Raw genomic sequence first — 27,263 nt, forward strand, 5'->3', positions numbered from 1 at the left:
TTTCAATCCTTAAGGTAAAAAGTTTCAACTTTACCCTCTTCACTGCAGTTGGTCATATATACCAAGATCGCTAAAGGTGTATTTCCTTGTCCAAAGAGCTTTTTGGGTACGAAGTTAGTTCTCAAAAATTTCCTCAGTGCTAAAAACTTAAAATTGTAAAGGCGACTCTCCGATTCAATATTCACTTCCTAGCAAGATATTCATTAATTTGTCATTTAGAGAAACCTGCACTCAAAAAAAAAACTGAACTCTCTATTTCACTAAAGCCAATTTAACTTTATTTTAGTTCATGGAATTATTATGTTTGGAGAAAGTTTCCTTTACTCTAATAATTTTTTGCGTACGTTAGTCAAATTAACTAAAACCGAGGAAAAAAATATGCACAAATGAAGCATAAAGAATAACTAAATTCGTGTCTTCTACAAAACAGTTCAATATTTCTTTAAATTTGTACATTTTACTACAAATGCGTTCATCATGAACTTCGTATGTCACTAAAGACATTCTTGCAATTTTGAACTCCAATTTTTTCCTTTAAAGTACAAAATTGTCTTTAACAAGTGAAAAAACTTAATTATGTCTAATAAATTTTCTTGAATTTATCGAAAAATAATTACTTATTTGTAATATTGTTTACTTAAAATTTTCTAAAAATATTCAAAATTTTCTAAAATTAACCAAAAGTTTTCTTCCTGGTGGATTCACTGTTTTTTTCAGCATGGATTTCATTTAATCCTAATAGACTTTTGCCTTTAAGAAATAAAAAAATGCTTTAACCTAAAATTTTGTTTCAGAGAAGAGCAGATAATTTTTTGTTTGTAATATTTTTTCTCATTACATGATCCTATATGAGTAACGTAAGATTAATAATTTATCTGAAACAATATTTTATGATATTTTTTTCTAAAAGGTTTCTGCTAAAAAATTTTATTCACATAGAACAACACACATCCGCATTATAATAAGATTATATTTTTATTTCCTATATGCTAATACTCTTTAATTTTATTGAAATTACAATGGAGATAATTTCAATAAAACAAAAAAAATTGTGCCGCTGGAGAATTGTTGCCCTGTTTGAATTTGTCTTATTTATTACGATTTTTGTTTTTGTTTTGTTGTTTGGGATATCTTACCCTAACAGGCATTAGTTTCCTTAGTGATGCAGTCTGTAAGTAGAAAAGGCCATAAAATACGATTTTTTAAACAGCCAAAATCTTTTAGTCTTTGTTTTTTTTTATCAAGGCCAAAACATAAAAACCTTTTTTCTTAATGGAACCAAAGAGACAGAAGTGAAAAATGGGAAGTGTTGCTGTTGATCACTAATGCACGGCGCTGTTTTTGGTTACTAAGTTAGGTTGGTTGGTTGAATTGGCTTTGGGTTGACTGACTGATTGACTGTTGTTTGGTTGGTTTGTTGTTTGGTTGATTGGGGGTTTTTGGTTGTTTACGATGTAAATGTCTGTTGGTTCTAGCCCAGAATATGGCACATGGTGGCTCATGAAATATGTTTGTATGCTTCGCATGATAGTTGGCTGAGTGTTTGAAGTGTATATTGTGGTGCGTGTCATTGTATGCTTTCAAAGGATAATGACATACATGTGAGATAAAACGGAAAACATAAAAGGATTTCAAAAAAAAATGAAACTTAAATGTAGACAACAGACTAGACTATTCGATATCTAAAACTAATCACACACACACATAAATAAATGCATACACACATACATAAATAAAGCATTCTGTTTCTTACATATATAAGATAACTTTTCTCATTTCCTTTATGTTTTAAATTAAATTTTAATTAGACATTTTAAAAGGGGTTAAATCTAGTCTCGCTTTTTGTTATTGTCCTTATTGTCAATGGCAACCTTCCATTAAATTTAAATTACATCTCCCATACACATAACTAATTACCAAGAGTGAATTTTCTTGGGGCTTTTTTTTTGCTCTCCAGGAAGGTCACATTACTGTGACATTGAAAAGTCTCAACATCTGAGTTGTGTTTCCATTTCATATTCCAAGGATACGGCAAGAGTAGCTTGTCGTTTATTTTTAGAATCCAAGATACACAGATACATCTCCCTCAAAAGTGATATATCTCGAAAATTAAAAGTCTTAAGAGAAAATAAAATCTAAAGAAAAAATCTATTTATGATTAAAGAAATTTAAATTATTCATATTATATTTTACATTTTTTTAATATATACTTTTAAGTATTTTTCTTAATATAATAATTAAATTCGACTGTTTTAAATCAATTATTTCTATGCCATTCGTTGCCATAACAAAATTTTGTTTATTTGAAGGAAAAGGTTATGCCACTATCATCGTCAGAGTATCCTTTTATATGTTACCCATGTAAGTCATTTTGCTAAATTAAACATCGAAAAAATACAAGATTGTGCTTGTATTTATATAACTAAATATTGTAAGGAAAACTTGATAATCGAGCATCATTATCGAAATATTTGCACTGAATGTATTCTCGTTAACTCAAAGTTGTTGAGGATAATACAAATCTTTCATATCTGTGAAAGGAAAAACAAGTTTGAGGTAAAATCTCAAACAAATTAGGGATAAAATTTTTATAAACGAACAAGTATGCGGTCGTACTTGAAACAAAAAAAAAAAAACAATATTTTTCTCGTTCTTGTTCTTGGGATGCTTTCAAACCCCAAAGCCCCTATTTAAATTAAAATTTTTTACAAAAAACGACAAATACACTTTCGATTTTTTTTTTTTGAAAAAACTACACTCTCAAAAAACTACACCCTTCTGTAACATGTATCCTAAACATATTCTGCTTCAAGCATTTATATTTTCAAGATTGGTCCAAACAAAATGTTGTTTGTTCAAACATATTACGTTTCACTTTAGGCATACGCTGGTAGAAAAAAAATTTAATGAAATTTTATTTATGTGTAATGGTGTATGTAAGGAGCCAATTGGTTACTTCCATTTTTTTTACATGAAGCTCTCTCTTTCTACACCCAGAAAAAAGTGACCCCTTCTTTAAGTTAAAATGAACTCATTGTGAAGAAAGTTGAACTTCGTATAGCGCCAAAGACATTTTTATTTGTTTGAACGATGTGATTTTCGTAGAAATTAGGAATAATGCATTCCATATATTAGTTAACATTTTCCTATATTTATATACCACTATACTACAGAATGAAAAAATTTAACTAATTTGAATTCATATATGGAATGATTTTATTGAAATTTTTCATTCATTTCGACAAATCTTACACATTTGTGGTAAAACTTTTACTTCATAATTAGAACTGCTTACCTTCGTTTTTAAATACAATTTTATTTATTTCTATAAGCAATTTTATCTTCAATAAAAGACATGTTTTATTAATATATTGAATATATTTATTAAGAATCAAAAGCATCGAATCTCTTTGAAATATTAGTTTATTATTCCACTATTTCCAATTTCCGTGTGATATTATCAACTGTAAAACGCACTTTTTCTTCTTCTTGTACTTTTCACTTTTAATAAGTTGCTGCCTAACGATTTTGTCATCCTTTTACAATTTCAATACCTATATAATACCTATATAAAAAATCATAAAACATTTTTGTTGCAAAAGGTTAGCGTCACTGAATATTACCTGATAATTGAAGATTCCAAAATGAAGACAAATGAAAGGGTTGTTATTCTGCTGGTGTTTTCTTTCTTTATACACTATCACGATGACAGGTATCGATTACAGGTAGACAATAGAAATTTAGGAAAATTTCTTAGTATATTCTAACAAGTGTGTTTCCTTAAGTTTTGAAAGGATTGCATACTTCTTAGTACGAATGAACTAAAATATTTTTCTATGCCAAGTGTTGTTCGTATGTATGAAAAACTTTCTTTTATAAAGGAAGTCGCAATTATCATTTTATAAGAAATTTTACTAATTTTGAGGAAACTTGGTTTTAGTTCGGTTTTTGTTTATTTTTACGAATGCTTTGTTATCGGTGAATAAAATTTTCTTTTTCAGTAGTAAATTCTTATACCCAGCGAAGAAAATAGTATGAGTAAAATTCCATGCCTTATTCTAGTTAATGAACTATTCCTAACTGCTTACAGTTTAGGATTTTTTTTACTGAAACGAGTAAATTTTATTATTTTTCACAAAAATTTACCTTAATGGAAATAAAATGGATAAACTATATTGATGAAAATTTTTTCCTTTGGTTTCGAAGGCACTTTTTTCTGGGTGTAAACACACCTATTTCTAAATTAATATATGTTGGCATCTACACATATAATGAACTGAAAAAAACAGTGAACCCACCAGGAAGAAAACATTTAGTTAATTTTAAAAAATTTTTAATATTTTTAGAAATTTTTAACTAAACAGTATTACATCACGCCGATATCACAAAAATTGGTAAATATTTTTCGACAAATTCAAGAAAATTTATTAGACATTATTAATTTTTTTCACTTGTTAAAGAAAATTTTGTAGTTTGAAAGAAAAAATTGAAGTTCAAAATTGCAAGAATGTCTTTAGTGACATATGAAGTTCATGATGGACGCATTTGTAGTAAAATTTACAAATTTAAAGAAATAATGAACTATTTTGTGAGAAGTACGAATTTAGTAAAACTTTTTACTTCATTTGTGTATAACTTTCCTGGTTTTTAGTTTCACGTTAGTTAAACGTACGCAAAAAGTTATTAGAGTAAGGGAAACTTTCTCCATATATAAAAAAATTCCATGAACTAAAATAAAGTTAAATTGGCTTTAGTGAAAAAGAGAGTTCACTTTTTTTTTTTGAGTGTATTTAAAATAAAGTGTCCCAAACTTAATATGTTCTAACATATTAACATATATGTCGCAAACATTTTATGCTAGTTTATGAACATTTAAAAATAATGTGCTAAAAATTTCCAAACATACACTGAAAAAACAGTGAACCCACCAGGAAAGATAACTTTCGATTAATTTTAGAAAATTTTGAACTTTTTTAGAAAATTTTAACTAAACGGTATTACAAGCGCTTTCATCACTCCGATATGGCAAAAATAAGTAAATATTTTTCGACAAATTCAAGAAAATTTATTAGACATAACTAACTTTTTTCAGTAGTTAAAGAAAATTTTGTAGTTTTAAGAGAAATCTTGGAGTTCAAAATTGCAAGAATGTCTTTAGTGACATACGAAGTTCACGATGGACACATTTTTGGTAAAATTTACAAATTTGAAGAAATAATGAACTATTGTGTAAGAAATACGAAATTAGGAAATCTTTATGCTTTATTTGTGCATAACTTTTTCCCGTTTTTTAGTTCATTTAACTAACATACGCAAAAAATTATTTGACTAAAATAAACTTTTTCCAAACATAATGATTCTATGAACTAATATAAAGTTAATATGGCTTTAGTGAAATAGAGAGTTCACTTTTTTTTGAGTGTATATTTTTACACCGAAACAAATGAAAAAACAGCCTTTTAAGTCCGTGTAGACAAAATGTATGCATACACCTATTGTCTTTTATGTTCATGGAATTGCCAAATATTGTAACTGATCTCTTTGTTTTTCCTGAATCGAAAGTCATATATCCTCCACTATGAATTTTAAAGAATAGACCCCATTCCACAAAATTTTTAATAATTTAAAAATTGTACAAAAAGTATGAATATGGAACGAATCCCATCTTTTTCTGAGGAAAATATTTGGAAGCATTTAGAAACCTTTATTCTCCTTTTAATATAACCAACCTCAAAATAAAAATTAAATTAAAAAATTTGATGAATTTTATTGCATTGTGACAACAAAAAAACTTCACTCTTGGTGTAACGTTTGAATCGAAATCGCAGTGAACATTTAGAAATTTGATATCTTCTGGTCTGCCACAGAAACTTGTTTCTTAATTCCGGTCTTGAAAATACATATAACGCATATACATAATTAATTGCAATTAAAGGCTGAATAAACTTGAAACTTTCTAAAGGTCTCTTAAGATCACACGCATGCGCAATAAGTATGTACTGGGTACATCCTATTCATATGTCAAGTAACTTGACCATTTAATCATTATACATATAATTCCCAAAGGAAGTTCTCTAATTGGTTTACATAAAAATTATTAAAATTTTTAAGAGGGGAGAATAGCTCCACGCCATTTTCAAAGCAACAACTCTAAGGGACAAATATATATCTGAGGAGGAGTAGCCGGTTTGTCCACATACAAAAAAGAAGTAATTATGAAAAACATCTAATTAGTAATTTAAATATAATTTTTAATTGAGCCTCCGCATTGCATCCCCAAATCCATAGGATGCGGTTTGGTTTGTCAGCTGAGTTGTCAATTAAGGAAACCCCCTGCAAATACATTTCAAATTGTAACACAACTCATTGTGGTGATTGTGGCCAGGCGATATCTTGAGGAATTACAAATATATACACTTGAACAAATGCATTTCATTAATTAACAACCATTCCAGCTTGTGCCCTGACCACAAACGACCGCATTATTTTATTTGTATTAAATTGAAGTGAATATTTAAGATATTCTACCGCCTCCCACCATTTCATAACATTTTCAATTTCCAATTAAAATTCATTTCTAATCAAGCATTTACGCTTGGAACTACTGACTGAGATGGGACTCAAATATACAAACTGTGAAATGTTACACTTGCTTTACAGACACTCACTCATCCCAGAGGGTGGAATGCATTTTTGTGTTTCGAATTGAGTGACTGTGGGTTTTCTTCAATTTGAAATGGTCCATTAATGTAGCTACAATGAGCCTGAAGAAAAACCATAGTCAATGCAATGGTGTCTTATCTGATGAGGACAAAGTGTTTCAAATGGCCCACTCAGGCCAGTGAAGTGTTTTAGACATTACTGCTTACTCAAAGCCAGCGATAGTGACGACGCCTTTTCGACGCCATAGCATTAAGGTCGGCAAAAAGCCGCTAAAAATATAAGCGCACGCTGCTGTTTCGTATGCGCATACAGAATGTCCACATTGGAATGAGCTTTAATCTTAATTAAATTCAATTGAACAAACGAGTGCATCATCAGCACCATAACCACGCCACCACTCCCTAACCACCACAATTCAACTTTCACGATCATCACTAGGGTCGTTTACAGAAAAAAAGTGTCACCATTTGTAAAAAGTGGACATCCCACAAACTTGTACTCATCATGGGATTCAAACGCATGCCTTAATGAAGACGGGCAGAAGCGCAAGAGCTGTTAATCTTTTTCTCATAGAGATATGTTATGCATACATTAATGAAGTTTTCTTTAGATCAGATCATTGTCAGAACTATTAAAGCTTTTCTCCATTTTCATCATACTAGCGATGGCTATTTTACGCTATGAATTCTCTGCTCTGAGAACAAAAGATCGTATGGCATACTCTCGAAATGTCCACTATGACAATGTTAGAGAACTTATCAATTATGTATACATGACAAAATTTAGACTGTCGCGTGCTTTGGCCTTCTCATCATAGGCACAGTATTGAGAGTCATTTCAAATGAGTTTTAGTGGTTAACAACTTAACTTACACATGAGTATATATTTAGGCTAGATTACATAAATATCTGTTGGCCGGTATAAAAGTCGGTTAGCTAACCTTGCTCTAACGGAACCCCATGAAAATGAGGGTTTATGTTGTTATTGTAACATAAAATCGACTGTTGAATAAACGGCTTTAAAATAAAGGGTTTGATATAATCTATTTTTGAACGCTTTTTTGCTTTGTGGTCAAGATACAAAAAGACAACAAATTTAATTTTTCAAAAATAAAAACAAAAAGTGTCCAAATATGTATTTTTGAGCCTTGAAGAAAAAGAATTAAGTTACCCATTTTTAATTCGAAAACTTTGTAGAAGAGAAATATATCTTCTATTATAAACAAAATTCACATTCATAATTTAAGGACATGATACTGATACCCTCTTAATTAAAAAACAAATGTGGTAAATAAAACTCGAAAAATTACACATCATTTCAACCGCATAAACTTCAATCAGTTAAAAATACTAAAATATTGAGATTTGTTTTCGTCTTGAGCTAAATTGTTATATGTGCTCAGTTTAATTTATTCACAAATATAAACCTATTTTTTTTCTCAATGCATCATATCTTTTATTATCCCCTTACTAATTCCATATGACCTTAGATCAAACAAGCTTTAAATTATATTTAATTTGACAGCTCCAAACTAAACCCAATCCATACTAATTATAGTGGCTTACAAACTTACAAAACCAAATCAAAGGTGTTCTTATTCAAATGAAAAATCTTGTTAGTATTGCACCTAGATTAGAACATACATGAAATTTCGAAACGTGAAAAAGGTGCTGCAACAAAGAGCATTTAAACCCTTTATCTCATCCATATTCATATTATAGAATTAATTTTTCTAACATTTGAACTTGTTTTGTGTTTCCCTATGTGCTATTGGAAAAGAACGTTGCTACCACCCGTTTTGTTGAATTTGGTCCTGACCTCCCGTGGAGAGGCATTAAGACTATTTAGAAGATTCTGGATTTACAACTTTCACACAGTTTGAGCAATAAAAATTATTTTTTATTATTTACTTTGATTCCTACTCAGATTTATGATATCATATTCCCGTTGAGGTGGGGTATCATTAGATGCAACTGATATGATGTTTATCTATGATAGTAGAGATTCAAAGGAAAACCACTGTGCTTGCTGCCGCAGCTGATCTGTGGCAGCGATCATAAACGTCATGATTATTGTTGAGATGATTACGCTTATGATGATGGAGGAGGTGGTGATCATCTTGTTTGCTTGATCATAATTTGTAATGTCAACTACACAGGAAGTTAGGTCATAAGTGAAATAACATTAAGGCTGCCTCTTGCCTGGTTGGCTTGCTTGCCCGTTGACAATGAACGAGAATGATGACAATTCAAAAGGTCAATCATGACGACTGAGGCGTTGAGGTTGCTGCTGGTATTGCTATTGATGTTGACAATTGAAATACTACAACAAATTGGATAATTTTCGAAAAATTTCACTGTCGCGTTTAATTTTTAGTTTCTTTTAGAGAAAACCAAAATGAAAAATGGACAAGCAATGACTGTGATGAGACAAATTGTTAAACAAAAAATGAAAATTCTACTGTTTACATGAAACGATTGCTTACTGTATCGGGGGTTGAACCGTTAAAATGCCATTTGATCTCATTACAACTGACGAATATGGTAATTACAACTTGGTTGTTGCTGGTAATGATGATGACGAGGTGAGGTAAGTGTCGGTAAATGTTTTTGTTACTTAACAGACCTGAACGCCGACTGCATTCCATTGTTTGAAAGTTATGCCCCGTAAACTTTTACACTCTCTCTCTCTCTCTCTCTTTTCCGGTGGTCTTCCAAACGAGGTATGCAATAGGAAAATAGAAGTTTTATGAAATATGTGATTATGTGACTGATGGCATTGAATGTAAAGGTGAGTACTATCTTTGGTTTTTTAGCCAAAACACTAAATTAAAAGTACAAAAATCTATATGAAGACGATTATATTTTTATCAAATAATGGATGGAAAGGATTTTATATTTCTAAATTAATTAATTTAAAAAAATAACGGTGAAAATAAGCTAGTTTTTAGCTTGAAAACTGAACATAGTATTCAGCTTAAAGGGGAAAACTATCTTCAAGGCTCAACAATACATATTTGGGCACTTTTTGTTTTTAATATGAAATATGTTCAGACCAACGTCTGATTAATTAACCAGACGATTAATTAACCAGACTAAAAAATAATACGACCACATTCCATTTTCGATTATGCTCATATTCTTTTTTGCATTTGATTAAAGAGTCTTAGATTCACAGATAATTCACTTATCAGACGGTATGGTAACTAAAAGTTTGCTGTTTAACACTTTCGCTTTTGACCTCGTATCCTTCTCATGCCATAGTCTAATTACACGAGTGAATCGCCTCTTTAAACCATGATGCTACACATTGGTGGTACACTTCCGATTAACATAACAGTACACATACATACACACAATGCTTGCATTGCATACCTCTAAAACTGCTCATCCATAGTCAAACATTTGTCTTACGCTCTTTGGTAACGGTGGCGTTTTGAGGGCATGTGGGTGGTTGAATGGGTCTTTAGGTGATTCGTATAAATGTGGCAAGGCAAAAAGGTTCAAAAGCGCTTTCAACTACGGTACAATACTAAAAATGTTATACCATCATATGTATGTGTAATGGGTTTTTGTAAATAATGGCATGTGTTGTTAGTCTTTCTTACTTTGGTTCTGTCGCATATTCATTGTATGAAATAATAAAAGCAACAACAACTGGCACTCTAGAATGGTTACAAAATCATTTTTACAACTGAATTACCGGTGCTGTTTAAGCCCAAGGGATAAAGGCGGTGAAGATGTATTTTACTTAAAGGAAGGGAAGAGACAGTCTGAGTATTATTTTCATAAAGCCTCCGTGTAATATACAATAATAGAGAGAAAATCATCAGTAGATTAGCCCAGCCATGTTGCGGGTAGGTAGTCATTATCACTAATGGCTTAATACTCTTTATGGTGAGAAAGGTTGTGATGATGAAGATTTTGTTTGGAGAGGGGAAAGAAAGTATAAGAATGTGCTTACTTCATATGATATTTTATTCAACAGAAATTTAATAAGAAAACACTTTTGAACATAATCGTAATAATCTCTTTAATAATTATTGAGAACCTAAACTGAAAGAAGAGTTTTCTTTTCTGAGGAACGAAATTTTAGACAAGCAACGTTTGTTTTGACGTTCACAATCATTCAATCTCATATCATAAATTTGAGTTTGTTTGGTCTAAAAGAAAATAATTTATAAGAATGGGTAATTTCGTTTGTCTAACATTTCGTTCCTGAGGAAAGCATTTTTTTTGGATGTAGAATGATTACATTCGTAGGTAGGTAGGTATTGCTTCTCAGAAAACTACTTTCATTATTTTCATTATTTCATTTCAAAAAATTCTCAGTATTTGGGATGTAGAATGACTACAAATAATTATGAATCGATATGGACGTTTGCACGGTACGTACACGCAAAGAAAAAAAAAAAACGTTTGGAAAACGTGTACCGAAAACGTTTTTCTTTTGTTAGAGTTTTTTGAATTGCTTCGAAAATTTTAAACTTTTATCACCAAAAAAAAATCGTTTGTTACAAAATTTTTATTTTTTCAATAAAAAAAAGTTATTTTTGAAACAACAACACAGTCCATTTCGTTTATATCAAACACTGTTCTTTTCTGACTTTAGGTCGTTCATAAGACACATTTTACAGTTCAAAATTTAATATACTACAATGTAATGTTGAACATTTTTTCGAAATCTTCCGAACATATCTGGAATATATGTAAAAAAAAAATTAAAAAAAATAAAAAAACTTTGGTCGAAGCAGGGATCGAACCCACGACCCTTGGCATGCAAGTCGGACGTAGCAACCACTGCTCCACGGTGCCAAACTAAATGTTTGTTTCTGTCAAATAAACTTTGTTTATTCGGTTCGTGGGCGCCGCAAGCTATGCTATATAAATAGAACTTATATGGATATTTATCTATTCATGACCATAACAGGTACATAGCTCAGTGGTTAGTGTGTTGGCTTACAAAGTGCATGGTCCGCGGTTCGATTCTCCGTCCAGGCGAAAGGTAAAAAAATTTTAAAAATTTATAAAATCGTATAATTTCTTCTACATTGTTGGTATTACAGGAAAAGGTGTTAAGAACTAAAAAAAACTCGTGGATGTGAGAAAGATGTGAGGGAAAATGCAATTAGCAAGAAAACAATGTTTTTTTTTTTGAATTTGTCTTTATGAAATTGTTTTTACATCCTGGAAAAGAATAAACGTTTATCACAAAAAGTATATACTTTTCTTCCAAATACACTTCCTTACAGCGAAAAGCAAATGAGAAACGAACTTTGTTTGTCTAAAATTTCGTTTGGGAGGAAAGAATTATTTTTTTGCGTGTAGGTAGCCAGAATTGAAATATGGGAATCGATTTATCTGAGGACTATATATAACTATAAACCGGTATGGACCTAGTTAGTCATGGTTGTTAACGGCCATACACTAGCACAATGTACCAAGAGGCTCCAAAACCAAATCTCGGGATCGGTTTATATGGGGGCTATATATGATTATAGACTGATATGGACCACTTTTGGCATGGTTGTTAAATATCAGATACGACCACCACGTACCAAATTTCAACCAGATCGGATGCATTTTGCTTCTCCAAAAGGCACCGGAGGTCAAATCTGGGGATCGGTTTATATGGGGGTTATATATAATTATGGACTGATATGAACCAATTCCTGCATGGTTGTTGGATACCATACACTAACATCACGTACCAAATTTCAACCGAATCTGATGAATTTTGCTCCGTAGGTCAAGGGGCTCCGTAGGTCAAATCTGGGGATCGGTTTATATGGGGGCTATATATAAATAAGGACCGATTTCGACCAATTTTTGCAATGACCATATAATAACACCAAGTTTGTTTGAGGCCATATAATAACACACACGTAACAGACGGACGGACGCACGGACGAACGGACATGCTCGGATCGACTCTGAATTTCACCACGACCCAGAATATATATACTTTATGAAGTCTTAGAGCAATATTTCGATTTGTTACAAACGGAATGACAAAGTTAATATATCCCCATCCTATGGTGGAGGGTATAAAAATGAAACAAGATGAAACATTTGTCAAATTGCCAAGTATACATTAATATTACATTAAGTCTCAAATCGAGAAAAAAATGGTATGCAGTCAGATTCAACACATGACGTCATGTTGCAAACATAATTAATTTTCTGCATAGTCGTAGTTCAATTACGAATAACTAATTGATTCTCCTCTGCACAAACATTTGTCACAGTTTTTCCGCATAGCCTTTAGTGGCAACGTTCGTTTTCTAGAATATTTTTTGTTTATTCCCTTCAACCAAGTACAAGTATTTTTGCTCTTATTTGGCTTTAAACAAGTGTTTCTTCCGCATTCTCATGCAAGGGCATTCCCTCTTACCATTCCTGTATAGAATTACATATGACCTAAATAAAAGAGAACTCCCGTGAATAGACATCTCACCTGATTCTCTCATTCGCTCCCGTCAAAAAGAGTATAGTACAAAACACGCACATAAAGCTCACATACATACACGTACTTAATCTCTCGTTGAACCATTGAAGTACATAAATTACGTCTGTTGCATCCTTGGAATGGAACGAAACCACACAATGCTCATGAGAATGCAAATGTTTGAAAAGGAAACTATGAAGTAAATGTTAGGCATGTTAGCGTTCCCAGAACATAAACTATTCATCTGAAAGGTAGGTCGTAAGAGCTTTTAAATTGAGATAGACAGAATGACGTTTAATTAATGGATGTGAAGAGTGATTATTAATAAAGAGAGCAGATAAGATAATTAATTTGTGATATGCAATTTGCAATGGCAGACATCGTAAAAATGTAACCTGTCTGAACATATCTATATATATAAAATTTGCAAAAAGGAGGAGCCAAAATGGCTTCTTTGTTAATCCGATTTTGCGATTAATCACACAGCATCGTTAATTTCTGTAAAAACTCTCAACCGTATACACATCAAATTTATAAAAACTCAGCCGCCAAGAGAAAAAAGGTTGTTCCCACCTCCAATGGCCACAAATGGTCAATTTCGTTTCCTGTACTCCATACCAGGAGGCGGTTTCACTATGGCTTTTGGTTATGGTACATTTCGAAAGGTATATGAAATGTGGAAAATTCGCATAAAAAATGTGGGAAATAAAAGCTGTCGCAATTAGCTATTTTATAGTAGCATTTTGTTTCTCATATACCTCATGAGCAATATGAGATGCTCACAGGTTGTTATAGCCCCCTCAAATCTCCTTACCACAGCAAAACTGAAAACATAATAAATAAATGAAAATACTTAGAACGAGAAAACTCGAAAATGGAAGAAAAAGAAAAACAACTCTCTCAACAAAATAACTACCTCATACATTTGATGAAAAACGAGAAAATGTGTAAAAGTCAGTTAGTTATAGCTAGACATGTACACCAACATAAATATGGGGCATTCCGATATGCTAATCAAAGCTAACCAAATACAGATTTATTATCTAGTTTAATTATATTGGCATCGATTCCGAACAACTGATGCAAAGATTCACCATGAAGTCAATTTTTAATCAATGTTTTTGATTTCAAAAGATAAATTACTAAATCCAATATTTTCCATATGATCAAAGTTCAATATCTGATACTACACAGAAAAAACTGAAGCAAAATAAAAATCAATTATTGGCATAATTGAATGAAAAAATTATATCAAATACTATTTTTATTAAGTCAAACATGAAAATAATTGGTTGAATGGAAAACTGGCAAAAATATCAAAATTCACTGGTAATTGAATTCACAACACATCAATTACTATGTTCAATTGGACCAAGTATAAAAGTTATTGATTTAAGTATAATGCGTAATTGCCTGATAAAACTGTTTATGATGTTGCTACGTAACGAAAAATAATTTAATACAAACAATAAAATGTCATTTATTGTTATTATTAAGAATCTTCCTAAGAACATGGTCGAATTTACCCGCAAATAAACCGGGGTATCGGCACCGCGATTCGAAATGTTAACATTTACAACATTTTTGGCGCACCATATTGTATTTTATCGCAGTATCTAAATACCAGTTTTTTGGTCAAGCGCGTTTTTTGGAAACTACACTGTAAGAATTCTCTTCGTAAAAATGAACATTTTCATTGTGAGTCTAACCTGTGACGTGTTGGTAGAATTCTTTCTCTCTCTCAAGCACATTCACGAAATACTCATGTACGTTCACGCAAACAGAACTTTTAAAGACGATTAACGGTTCACAACAATTTTTAGACTCACGAGAATTCTCGTGACTTCGGCCATTAGTTGGCATCACGACGAAAGTATCACAGCACAAACTTTTTACTATGGAAAGTTAATTTAATATATTTAGTACATATTTCTATGTTCGTAAAATTTTTAAAATTCGCTGAAAGCTTTAATAAAATATGTAAATGATTTATTTTGTTGTATAAACTTACACACATCCTGAATTGGGTCGTTTAAAAACTTGCGAATAAGCTTTGGAATATATATACAATTACATTCTTTCTATTTTGTTTTTACAATTAGGTCGTGTACACGTCAAATTGCCTTATTAATGGATATAAGCCGACTGTCAAAAATATGTGGCCTAGAGGAAAATGTGTTTACTTCGAAAACGGGGATTTCGAGGATTTCTTCCCAGCAACAGAAGGTAAAATCATGTAAAACTTTGAAATATTTTCGAAACTTTGAAACGACTAGATATTTGTATTACAGAAGAGCAGGATGCCTAAACAAATCGCATATAAATGAGGAAGATTTGGGAAATTCCAGCAGGTGGTACAGATAATTCAAAAACTGTTTTTTCTTTGTGAGTTAGCCTGTTAAATACGTCGTTTATAATGAATATTCTGTATTTTTCTACCAAACATGTACTTCGCTGTATTTTCAATTATACATATTTTCAGAATTTCTTTTTTATAATAAAAAGCATTAAACCTTTTTTCAGAGTGTATTTGTATAATTTTCTTAAATTAATATAGATTATATAGTACAAAGATTGTATTGAAAACGCTTTATATACTTCAAATACTAATGTATTTGGATTGAGTACTATGTCATTTAAATATTTTGACAAATTCCAATTACATTTATACTCAAGGCAAATATTACTTCATTTGAAAATAGTTTTATGACAACCTTACAATTTGGGTAATTGGATTTACAATTTTCGTCATAAGCTGAAAATCAAATACAAAAATAATTGAATTCACAATTTTTGTATTTGATTCAATTATTCACTTTTTTCTGTGTATTTTGACAAAAATAGTATCTGTAACAAAAATTTAAAAAAAAAATCTTTTCCTCTATCTTGCAAACAAAAAAGGTAAGCTGAATCGCACATAAGGTGATTTTAAGTCTTTCGAATTTTAATATGGGGTGTAGGCACATATTTCTGGTGCTAATAAAAATCCACAGAGGCTATTGACATTTATGTTCTCAATAATGTGAAAATGAAAAATATAAAAAAATATTTTTAAAGAAATTCACATCGGTTATAGAAAATTCAGAAATTGTATTCAATTATAAAATTATTCACCTTTTCCACCTTCATTGATTATTCCAACATTAAAATTACAAATACATAATTTCTTTATTTTGGTAATGGAGTGCCCTATATGGTTTACCTACCTGTGGGTTTATTTATACCGAAACATAGAAAAAGCATAGAGGAACACCAACAAACTCTCTGTTCTGAGGTGTAATGCGAAGGTGAGCAAAAAACAGCATCGTGTTGAGAGTCACTCAGATGATGGCATTTGACTGGCTGAGAACAGAGTATTTACAGAAAAAAGTGTATGCACGCCAGAAACGAAACCTACCTTTCCCCACACATATACAACTCACTGAGGACAATAGCCTTGACCTTTTAATAACTTGTTGAGAAAAATCGATAAAACAGTGTCACAGAGAGAGGAAAGGAAAAATATGTCCAACAAAATTTGGATTCAATTCAAAATGCGTATACTTGCAAAGGTGCAAATCTATTTCTCAAACAGTAACAATTACTAAAAATAATCTCCTTTCTCTTCGCTCTAATTTGTAATAGAGATGCTGATTTGTATGATATTTCCACACAAATCCAATTAGAAATATTGTTATCTTCTCTCTTCGGCTATTGTTTAAATTTGTTATTGGATAACATTCCCAATGCTACACACATGATTGTAGCCGTAAATGTCAAGGCTCAATAACTACGATTGACGTCCATAATCGCTGTAACCAAGAAGGATACATTATAAAGCAATAGCCTTGTTGAGGAGATATTACTGGGAACATGAACATTCTTGTAGTAAATGGGCAAATGCGTGCGATGTGTACTTCAATTCATTTCAATGTATTATGGTGATGCTGATAAGGAATATTTATATGTGAAGGCCTTTTGCCTATCCATAGTTTATCGCGACTTTCTTAATCTCTTGCGAAGTTTGAAAAGTGGTATCCCAATTAGCTTTATAGACTGAATATATATGGAACAACAGAGAACTGTCTTAACTTACACCCAAAAAAGTGAACACACTATGAAATTAAATGTAGGTTTATTTTAGCAAATTTTAACTAAAATAGTTTTCAAATTGCAAAATGTTACGAATAAGTTAATACTTTTTGTTAAAAGGCCGGTACTCTGTTCGGTTTTCGCGTTGCTATTTTCCAAAAAAATATAATGCAGCATTGTAAAATTAGATTTTTTAAATCCAAAGTTATTTGTAAAATAACTTCTGCTTCTTCTTTTTCAACTTAATTATTATGTATGCGTGTATGTGTAAATGAAGCCACTAGTTGCCTATGTACATGTAATCATTTCGTGACATTTTGCGATGTTGTCAATACATTTCGATGAAATAAACGCGAAAAAGTTCCAAAATGACTGTTTTTTTCCTTCAAAATATATTGTCGACACTATCATTTTTCAACGCGAAACAATGATTGAGGGGAACTTTTTCGCACCAACAAATAGAGTGCCGGCCTTTATAAACTCAATTTGAGCAAACGTCTTCCATTTTAGGAAAATAAGAACTATTTTATAAAAAAATGTGCGCTATATTTTTATACAACTTTTTGTTTATTTTAAGTTTCAGTTGGTATTATCGTCCCTTTTTTGAGTGTACGTTTGTTTCGTGTGAAATAAAAAGGTTCAAAGGTTCACCATGATAATGCTACACATTCACAGAAAAGAAGGTCCTTCATTGGACTTATACTTAATTTAACTATACCGCATCTGTTCACCCCGGGCAACAATGTCAACCAAGTAACCTAACCTCATAGTAACCTTTGGCGCTATTTAAGCGCAATCGAAGCACGTTTCTAAAGTTTTTTTTTTATTGTGGTAAGCCCCTGATGAATACTGGTGACCAAAGGACAGTAGACTGCAACCGAGCCAACGTTATCCGAAGAAGGCGAGAAATCTAAAAAATAATTCTTTTATTTTAAGATTCCAAGTTTAAAGTGGAATCACTTAACTATAAGCACGACTTCCTTAAAAAGTTTGTCGACTTTGAGACAAGGAAACAAACTTTATATCCGTAATATGTATATTCTATGCTAAGCTGAATTCGCATTTGTATTTTGATGACGTTGGCCACACTACAAATTTTTTTATTTTTATGTAAGACTTCATATTCCTCGAAGGATAATGAATTCTCCGGTCGATTGCAAGATAAGACCTTAAATCGATTCCCTTGTTGTAGTTTTTGTGATTATTTTCGTGGAAAATCCTTATCAATTTCAAATTTCTCTTTTCGATGATATCCTTAATAGCAAGCCCTTGAAAATATTTATTTCCATATAGAAACTTTTAATTACTTAATGACCAACGTAAACTACTGGGGGTTGGATAAAATCCATTGAGAAGTAGATTGTGTTGATAGAACCCTCAGTGAAATCTAAACCAAAGAGAACAAAAATATTTTCAAACATTGTATCAAATTTCTCCCCGAAATTGTTTAACTCCAGCCCAGTGGCCCTTCCTTCCGAATGGTGTTCCATAAATATCAGTTTCAAGCGATTGGTATCTTGAACAGTGATATCCACAAACACTTACAGAAGAGGCAAGGCTGCATAATAAGTCCATGTGTTCGTTTGCTCGTACGGTCATTTGGTATGGGCCATAATTTTCCAGCTTATCAGTTAGCTGTGTATTTGCTTGCTTGTCAAAGTCTATGAATACCAACTAACAATACGACAGTTGGTTCTGTTGTTAAAAGGTTTCGATTTCTTTAACAGAACAAAAGGAAAAGAGAAATGCCAAAGAAAAAACTGCGTACAGCAAACAAAATGAAGAGGAGCAAAAAAAAAAACTCTGGCATGTATGAATGAAATCTCTATTAACATGAAAGATTATATTCTGTTACAGTTTCGTGGCTATGTTCCTCGTTCTTTTTTTTCTAATTCAATTCAGGTGGTATTTAAAGAAAATCACTTGTCTAGTCTAGCATGCCCTATACTCATAGGTAATGTGGACTTGTTCATCGTTGTCAATGCATTCACGGTATTTGTGAACATCATCTCTATCCTTATTCTTAGTCTTAACAATGAGAAGAATATGGAACAAAGAACGAACACTAACAAGACCGTCAACATAATGCTATCATAATGGTCTTGGTAACTCAATACCTCTAAGACCCATATCTGGCAGAAAGTCACTTCCCTACACTTTGGGTCCCTGCATTCATTCATTCATATTCAGTTGAAGATTTGCTATTATTCTTTTGAATTTGCCCATCAGTCTGTCTGTCTTTCCATTCACCACCAAACGTCTGTGTCCGTCTGCAATTGTTAGTTCTCTCATATAATGTTGGGAAATAGTTTCCATTCGTGAAATTCATCAATGATGTTGGGTTGGTTTGACTTAAGAGGTTTCGACCATTGAATCATTGGAATTTTGCTTGTCATATCAAAAACGAATTTTCTGAATTCTTAACCAAAAAATAAAAGAAAAATTTAGCTGTCAACAAATCTCAACAGCACTTGTGTGGAAATGATGTCTTTTTGAATTTGACCTTTGTAGCTCGTTGCTCATCCCTTCAAATATTCTATGTCAAAAAAAAGCACCAGCTGCCTATATTTGTAAATGTTTCCTTGTCACGATATCCTTGTGATATAAATCGACATTTAATTTAAATTTGAAATTTGGTCCTCTTATCGTTAGAATGATAAAAACGGTTTTATTGGAACAATACAAGCGATTATGGTAAATCTTTCAAATGTTTTCAAAAGAAAACGAAAAAGGTGTAGATTATTTCTATCAAAAAAATATATGATGCCTATATTCCCAAAGCATATCCCGATTCAATGAATAAGCTGCAATATTTATGCTCAAACAAATTACACCCAGAGAAATGATTGGTTGAAATTCGATTACCACAACAGTTTGATAGTGGAAACCCACAACTTTTAATTGTGTGGAATAATTATTAGCTATATCTCTTGTTTGATAGTTTATATAATCAATATAACGGCGGTGTGACCAAAAGTTGGTACACACGACCAAATATTGGTCGTTATTTATACATTGAAGTAACGAACCAATTTAATTTATTCCACCCTGTTGTGATAACTGATTCGTTTTGCCAATGTGTCACCAAACCCAACTGAAAGTCCGCCTAGTCAATAAGTTGGTTGTGTTAACTAATTTTATAGTTATGAAGAGAATTTGTTGCTATGGACTACAAGTTGTTTATTTCGGTTAATATATGAAACTCAAAAATTTTAAAAATTTGATGACGTGAGTTCAAATTTATAAATGCAATCTACCCAACAAGGACAGCTGCGAGTTATATCTAACCATTTTTTAAACCGGTAGCTGCATTCTTATGTGGTCAGTAAGTTAAACATAAAACTACATTAATATCACTTACATTTTAACCTTTTCCCTAATTTTCTTACAATTTCATAAAATATATCTATCAAAATATGAAGACTTCCGGGGTTTGAAAGGTGTATATATAGATTTTGTTCCTCATCATCAAACTCAAAATCAATCAGCAAACGAGAACATTTCACCTGGTTATGCCTGAGTCCCCCTGAAAATCGATAGCAATTGTAAGAGTGAATATCAAATGATGACTGAAGAAGAAGATATTTTGAGAACCGTGCATCAAGAACCACAATTGCCGAATTTGGGCGACATTCCAATTTTTCATTATGTAAATGATCAATATAAGAAATATTAATTTGTAATGCAATTAAATAAAATAAAATCTGAAATCATTCAACGGACGTTTTCTTTAATTTTATAATAATATCCGACAAAAACAGATAATTCCTTTAACAAACAAATGAAACCTTATTGGTTGTGATTTCCAATTAGTGTTATTGTGCCCAAAATTTAGTCATCCAAACAATTTTCTGTATACTTGTGTCAGACAACAATTGGTTGCTCTAACAAATGTTGTGATAGTAGATGGGACCAAATAATTCGGTTGGCAAAAAAATTGGTTGACACCACAAATTTGTTTTCTGTGTGTAGACTTGTATGCAAACATTTTGGGGGTAAATAAGTGTCATCTTCTCTAAACGGTCCCATATCACTAACCTACAAATGGAATTGATTAACTTTCCTTGTCTAAGATGTATGGACAAATCATGGGCTTCCGGTAATCATTTATCGATTACCCGCCGCAATCATGTATGTTTCGGAGTAATGGTCTAGCATACCAGTTACCATTCCATGAAACGTATTAAATATGGTATCGAGTTTTAAAGTCTAACTTAAGTTGAAGTAATTGGCTATATTTTGGAAGAAATTTTTGGAACTAGAATTTTTAAAAATTTCTTGAACTCCATAAGGGGAAAAAATGCTGCACATTTCATGAAATTGTGAAATGTTTTGTGGGAAATGCTTTAATTGTGTATAACGATTTCTATTTTTAGTTAATTTAACTAATGAAAACAACAACAAATATATAAAAGGGAAGGAAGCCATCTTAAATTTTAAAATTAAATTGACTGTCCACTTGTTTGAATGTGGGAGAACGATATTCGTTGAATTTTTGGCGAATAAGTTACGAAGTACCAAGGCGGAATGCGACAAGACTGCTAAATCTACGAATTATCGATGCATGGCACTCAAAAATGTATACCAAAAAAATTACATTTTCAGTGCCCATCAAAATAAATGACTTGCATCTGCTCTACATGGTGTCAAAAGTCGTTAACAGTTGGTTCCATATCTTTAAACTACAAATAGAATTGGTCAAATCCATTACCGTCAATCGATTACCAGCAGCATTCGTGTATGCTTCGGAGTAACCAATTACCCTTGACGAAGTTTTATTTGTATATATTTGACGGTCATGGTTTAACAGGAATACATTTGTTTTCATTTATAATATTGATTGTTTTAGAAAAAGAATCGCGAAAATAAAGTGATTGTCAATTCGAAAACCGAGCATAGTACCGGCCTTAGGTTAGGTTAGGTTAGGTTAAAGTGGCAGCCCGATTAAGATTCAGGCTCACTTAGACTATTCAGTCCATTGTGATACCACATTAACTAAAAGTACCTATTGCATTTGGGCACTTCTAGTTTTAACCGCTGAACCTTCTTGATTATTTTTCTTTATTAAACCAACCAGATTGTTCCAAAAACATTAGCAGACTGCTTAAGTTAACGTTTTCCAGATCCGCCAGTAATCTGAAGCTATATGCTCCTAAAAGTTTCTTGCGCTTTACACAAAATGCAGGACACTCACACAAGAGGTGTTTAATTGATTCTTTTTCCTCCGCATCATGACAGCTCATACAATAGTCATTATACTTCGCGCCAATAGTTTTTGCAAAATCTCCTATCAGGCAGCGACCCGTTATAGCAGATATCAGGAGTGATATCTGACGTCTCGAGAACATTAGCATATCTAGTGTGCGGTTTAAGTTGAAATGGGGCCATATTTGCTTGGTGTCGTTACAACCCTTGCAATTCTCCCATCGAACATTTGCCATCATAACAGCCTTCTCACGCAGCATGAGCTTGCAGGTAGCTAGGGGCATACCAACAAATTCCAGTTCCCCTGGAATATGTAAGGTAGTCCCTAGCCTTGCCAACTCATCCGCTTCGCAGTTCCCCGGTATGTTCCTATGGCCAGGCACCCATATTAGGTGAATATTGTACTGCTCAGCCATCTCATTGAGAGATTTGCGGCAGTCGATGGCCGTTTTCGAGTTGAGGAACACAGAGTCCAAGGATTTTATTGCAGGTTGACTGTCTGAGTATATATTAATGCCCACATTTTTTGGAACATTACTTCTCAGCCAATTCGCCACCTCTCTTATCGCTAATATTTCAGCCTGAAAAACACTACAGTGATTAGGTAATCTTTTCGCTATTCGAAGTTCCAGGTCATTAGAATATACTCCGAACCCCACTTGTCCATCCAATTTGGAGCCATCAGTATAGAAATCTATATATCTTTTATTCCCCGGGGTCTGTGTACACCACGCCTCACTGTTGGGAATTAGAGTTTCAAACTTTTTGTCGAAAAGTGGTTTTGCCAGGGTATAATCCACTACCTTAGGCACATCTGGCATTATTTTGAGGACCGAACTATGACCGTACATTTTTTCCGACCACAGCGATAGCTCGCGCAACCGCACAGCCGTTGTTGCAGCTGACTGTTTGGCCAAAATGTCTAAAGGCAATAGATGTAGCATGACATTAAGGGAGTCTGTTCCTGTCTTACTAAATGCGCCTGAGATACATAAGCTCGCCATACGCTGAACTTTATCTAAAGAAGTCGGTTTCTGAAGTGCCGGCCACCAGACTACAACACCATATAGCATTATAGGTCTAACTACTGCCGTGTATAGCCAATGCACAATTTTTGGTTTTAGTCCCCACTTTTTCCCTATTGCCTTTTTGCACGAGTACAAAGCTACCGTGGCTTTTCTCGCCCTCTCTTCAATATTAAGCCTAAAATTCAGCTTCCTGTCCAAAATAACGCCAAGGTATTTTGCACACTCACCAAAGGGAATTTCAGTACCCCCTAAGGAAATGGGCCTAACCGTGGGAGTTTGCGATCTTTGCAGTACATGACTAGTTCTGTCTTTGCTGGATTTACACCAAGACCATTATCTTTCGCCCATTTCTCAGTCATCCGGAGAGCTCTCTGTATAATATCTCTGATTGTGGATGGGAATTTTCCCCTGACTGCTAGCGCCACATCATCTGCGTATGCCACCACTTTTATTCTTTCTTTTTCTAGGGAAACCAGAAGGTTGTTTATAGCAACATTCCAAAGAAGAGGTGATAGAACTCCTCCTTGGGGAGTGCCTCTGTTCACATATCTTTGTATGTTTGCTTGCCCTAGTGTGGCTGAAATACGTCTCTTTATTAGAAGTTCGTCTAACAGCCTAAGTATACCTGGATCAACATTCAGAGTTGTCAGTCCATTTAATATCGAGCTCGGATGGACATTATTGAACGCCCCTTCGATGTCAAGAAACGCCACGATTGTGTATTCTTTGACAGATAGTGAGCTTTCAATAAAGCTGACTAGTTCATGCAATGCGGTCTCAGTAGACCTGCCCTTCGAGTATGCATGCTGTCGTTTCGAGAGCAAACTTGAATCCACGCTAGTTCTAAGATACATGTCTATCATCCTCTCCAGGGTCTTAAGTAGGAATGAGGATAAGCTGATTGGTCGGAAATCCTTCGCACTCGAGTGATAGGCTTTTCCTGCTTTAGGTATGAAGACGACTTTTGTTTCCCTCCACTTTTCAGGAATATATGCTAAGTTTACACATCGTTTATATATCACCATCAACCAGGGGATAATTCTTTCAGCCACTGCCTGTAACTCCGCCGGAGTAATTCCATCAGGTCCGGGGGATTTGAATGGTCCAAAGCTATTTAAAACCCATTTTATTCTAGATTCCGACACAATTTCCTCGATAGGAAATGATCGCTGAGCCTCTGTTACACCGCCGGAACATGGTTCAACCGTCTGATTTCCAGGGAAGTGTGTGTCCAAAAGTACCTCCAACGTCTCCTCACTGGACGTTGTCCAATTTCCCTCCGATGTTTTAATGAAACCTGGAGCGGTGTTAGTGGATGCTAGTACCTTCCGTAGTCTGGAAGCCTCTGACGTATTCTCAATACTGCTACAGTAATCATCCCAAGAGTTTTGTTGAGACCTTCTCAGTTCTCGTTTATATTCTCTCAGATTCATCTTGTAAGTGTCCCAATCCTCCGGAGCTCTTGTGGACTTTGCTTTGTTAAAGAGCTTCCTGCAGGATTTCCTCATATTACTTAACTCCGTAGTCCACCATGGCGGCCGATTTTTTCCCCTTGGCTTTCCTCTAGGGCAAGCAGCTTTCAGTGAAATGTTGAAGGCCTTAGTAATCCGCTCCACTGCGTGTTCGATATCTTGCACAGTGCTCATATTTGTCTCCGGCATTTCCGGTATCATCGAATTGAACGATTCCCTATACCTATTCCAATCAGCTTTCCTAACATTTGGCGGAAATATGGTCTTTGAAGTACGAACAGCCAATCTGAAACTGATGTAGCGATGATCTGAGAAGCTATGTTCCCTCAAAACTTGCCACTCAGATATCTTATCATTCAGTTCCGGAGAGGTCAACGTTACGTCCAAAACCTCTTGTCTGTTCCTGGTGACGAAGGTTGGTGCATCTCCCTTATTGCAAACTACCAGGTTAGTACGCAAAATAAACTCTATTAGCGACTCTCCCCTTGCATTAGTATCACTACTTCCCCAAATACTATGATGTGCATTTGCATCGCATCCCATAATGAGTTTTGTCTTTGTTTTTAGTGACTCCTCAACTAAGGTCTTAACGGCACAGGGTGGCATCTCCCTATCATGTCCCATGTAGACCGAAGATACCCAATAGTTGCATGTGGATATCTCTAGACTGGCTACGACAGTGTCTGCATTGCTCAATGAAGGAAGCAGAAACAAGTTTAGTTCGTTTTTAGCAATTATACATGCTCAATTTATATCTTTACCGGTATTATGCAAAAGTTTGAAACCCGGAGTGCTTAATTCACAGATCTTGTTTTTATATATGTATGGTTCTTGAATAAGAACTATATCTATGTCTCCTTTCATCAGGAGAACTTTTAAGGCAGCAGAAGCGGCCTTACAATGGTGAAGATTTATCTGGAGGAACCGTAGAACCATCCAAATTTTCAACCACCGTCACATCAGCCGCTTCAATTGAGTCATCAAGGGCTTCCTCTTCACAGATCTCGGTGACTCTCGCAACAATCCGCGGTTCAGCTTTGGTGAGGCTTGAGCCTGTAGAAACTTCCCGCATATGAATTTCGCCATAGTCTGCAGGTTTTATGTCTCCTTCGGCTTCGCTAGGAGATTTTTTCACTGCTGACTCTACCGGAGGCTTGTCCGTTTCGGAATCCTTTGGCTGATCGTTTTTGTATACCTTCATATGGATATCATGAAAGCCATAACTTACGCGTCCTTGGGTCTGGGCTAGATGTGGCAGCGACTCTATGTTTAATATAAACACCGCATGTCGTCTTGGTCCATCCACCTCATCCAAACGACCAACCTTCCAATCGGCGGTTGGAAGATCTGGGTTACATTCTTTTAGTCTCTCTAGTATTAAGTCAGGATCAGGAGGGTTTGCCGGTATCCATGCATGTGCTCTAGGTTTAGCCGGTATGTCTTTTTTATCGACTAACTCCAAAGCGGCTCCTTCCCAAACTTCACCAATTAGCATCAATGCAGCTTTAAAGCAATCCATAGACCTCTGGTCTGCAAAAGCTATTAACTTATATCGTCCTTGATACCATCCAGCATCTTGCCGTCGAGGACTTGGTCCGGGAAACTTTTTTCGCACCTCTGAGTAGACACCAATTTCCCCCCATTTTTGCCTTGGAATCATACCGTCCAATGCTCCTTTATTTATAATAGCCATCACAAGGCTGTCTTTTGCAACTGAGGCAAACGATCTTTGATCCCGTTTAGAGGATGGCAGCTCATCCGGTGATCGTTCCCTTTTTCCAGCTTCAAGAATTCCTTGAGCCCATTTTAAGGAATCGCTTTGCTTAGCCGACAACGTGCTTGGGTCGACTGATCCTAATTTCTTTAGGATAAACAAAGCATTTCTTCGTTCTTTGAATCTCTTTCGAGAGGGATTGCCTCCTTTTGATGTCGTCACCTTAGAAAAGGTTCGACTTGACAAAGTGTCACCGCCAGTCGACCCGTCTACAGGTCGACTAATTAGGCCTGACTCTTGGTCGCTGCCCAAATTTATAACTTCAGTCGTTACCCGTCCACTGGGCCCTGAAGTTAACAACCCAGTGGATGACTTTGAATTTCGCTGCATGGTGGTTTATTATTTCCACCACACGTGAAATTCGTAATAAGTACTTATTACGATGAAATACTCCGCTATTAGAAAACACGTCCGTTCAGTTCGACGGTTGAAAGCACACTATCCGGCCTTAAGTTTCAAACATTTTATGAACTAAACGTATAATGTTCAATCACGGTATACATTAGTTTAGTATATGAACTAAAGCAGAAGAAAATTTTCGTACGATTCCAAAAATAGTATGAATGCCAATGATTTGGAGCCAATGATTTTTTCTTTCTAGTG

The 27,263-nt window shown here is 33.9% G+C and overlaps 1 protein-coding gene and 1 long non-coding RNA gene across 10 annotated transcripts in view; one reads left to right on the top strand and one right to left on the bottom strand.

Moving 5' to 3' along the window:
- The window catches only part of Fas1 (fasciclin 1 Fas1 domain-containing), a 95,523-nt gene that overhangs the window by 57,141 nt on the left and 11,119 nt on the right, over positions 1–27,263 (bottom strand). For 8 of the 9 annotated variants that reach the window (XM_075295643.1, XM_075295632.1, XM_075295637.1 and 5 more), the window contains exon 3: positions 1,137–1,169. The exons of the other annotated variant lie outside the window; for it this stretch is intronic. In XM_075295643.1, coding sequence (XP_075151758.1) covers positions 1,137–1,169 — 33 coding nt within the window. The remainder of the gene's footprint in view (positions 1–1,136; positions 1,170–27,263) is intronic. 9 annotated transcript variants of the gene reach the window in all.
- Positions 15,217–15,627, top strand: LOC142219803 (uncharacterized). Its single transcript, XR_012717780.1, has 2 exons — positions 15,217–15,336; positions 15,402–15,627. It is a non-coding gene; the product is annotated as an uncharacterized LOC142219803 (long non-coding RNA).

The sequence above is a fragment of the Haematobia irritans genome, chromosome 1 (genome assembly GCF_050003625.1).
Source record: "Haematobia irritans isolate KBUSLIRL chromosome 1, ASM5000362v1, whole genome shotgun sequence".
Taxonomy (NCBI): Eukaryota; Metazoa; Arthropoda; class Insecta; order Diptera; family Muscidae; genus Haematobia; species Haematobia irritans.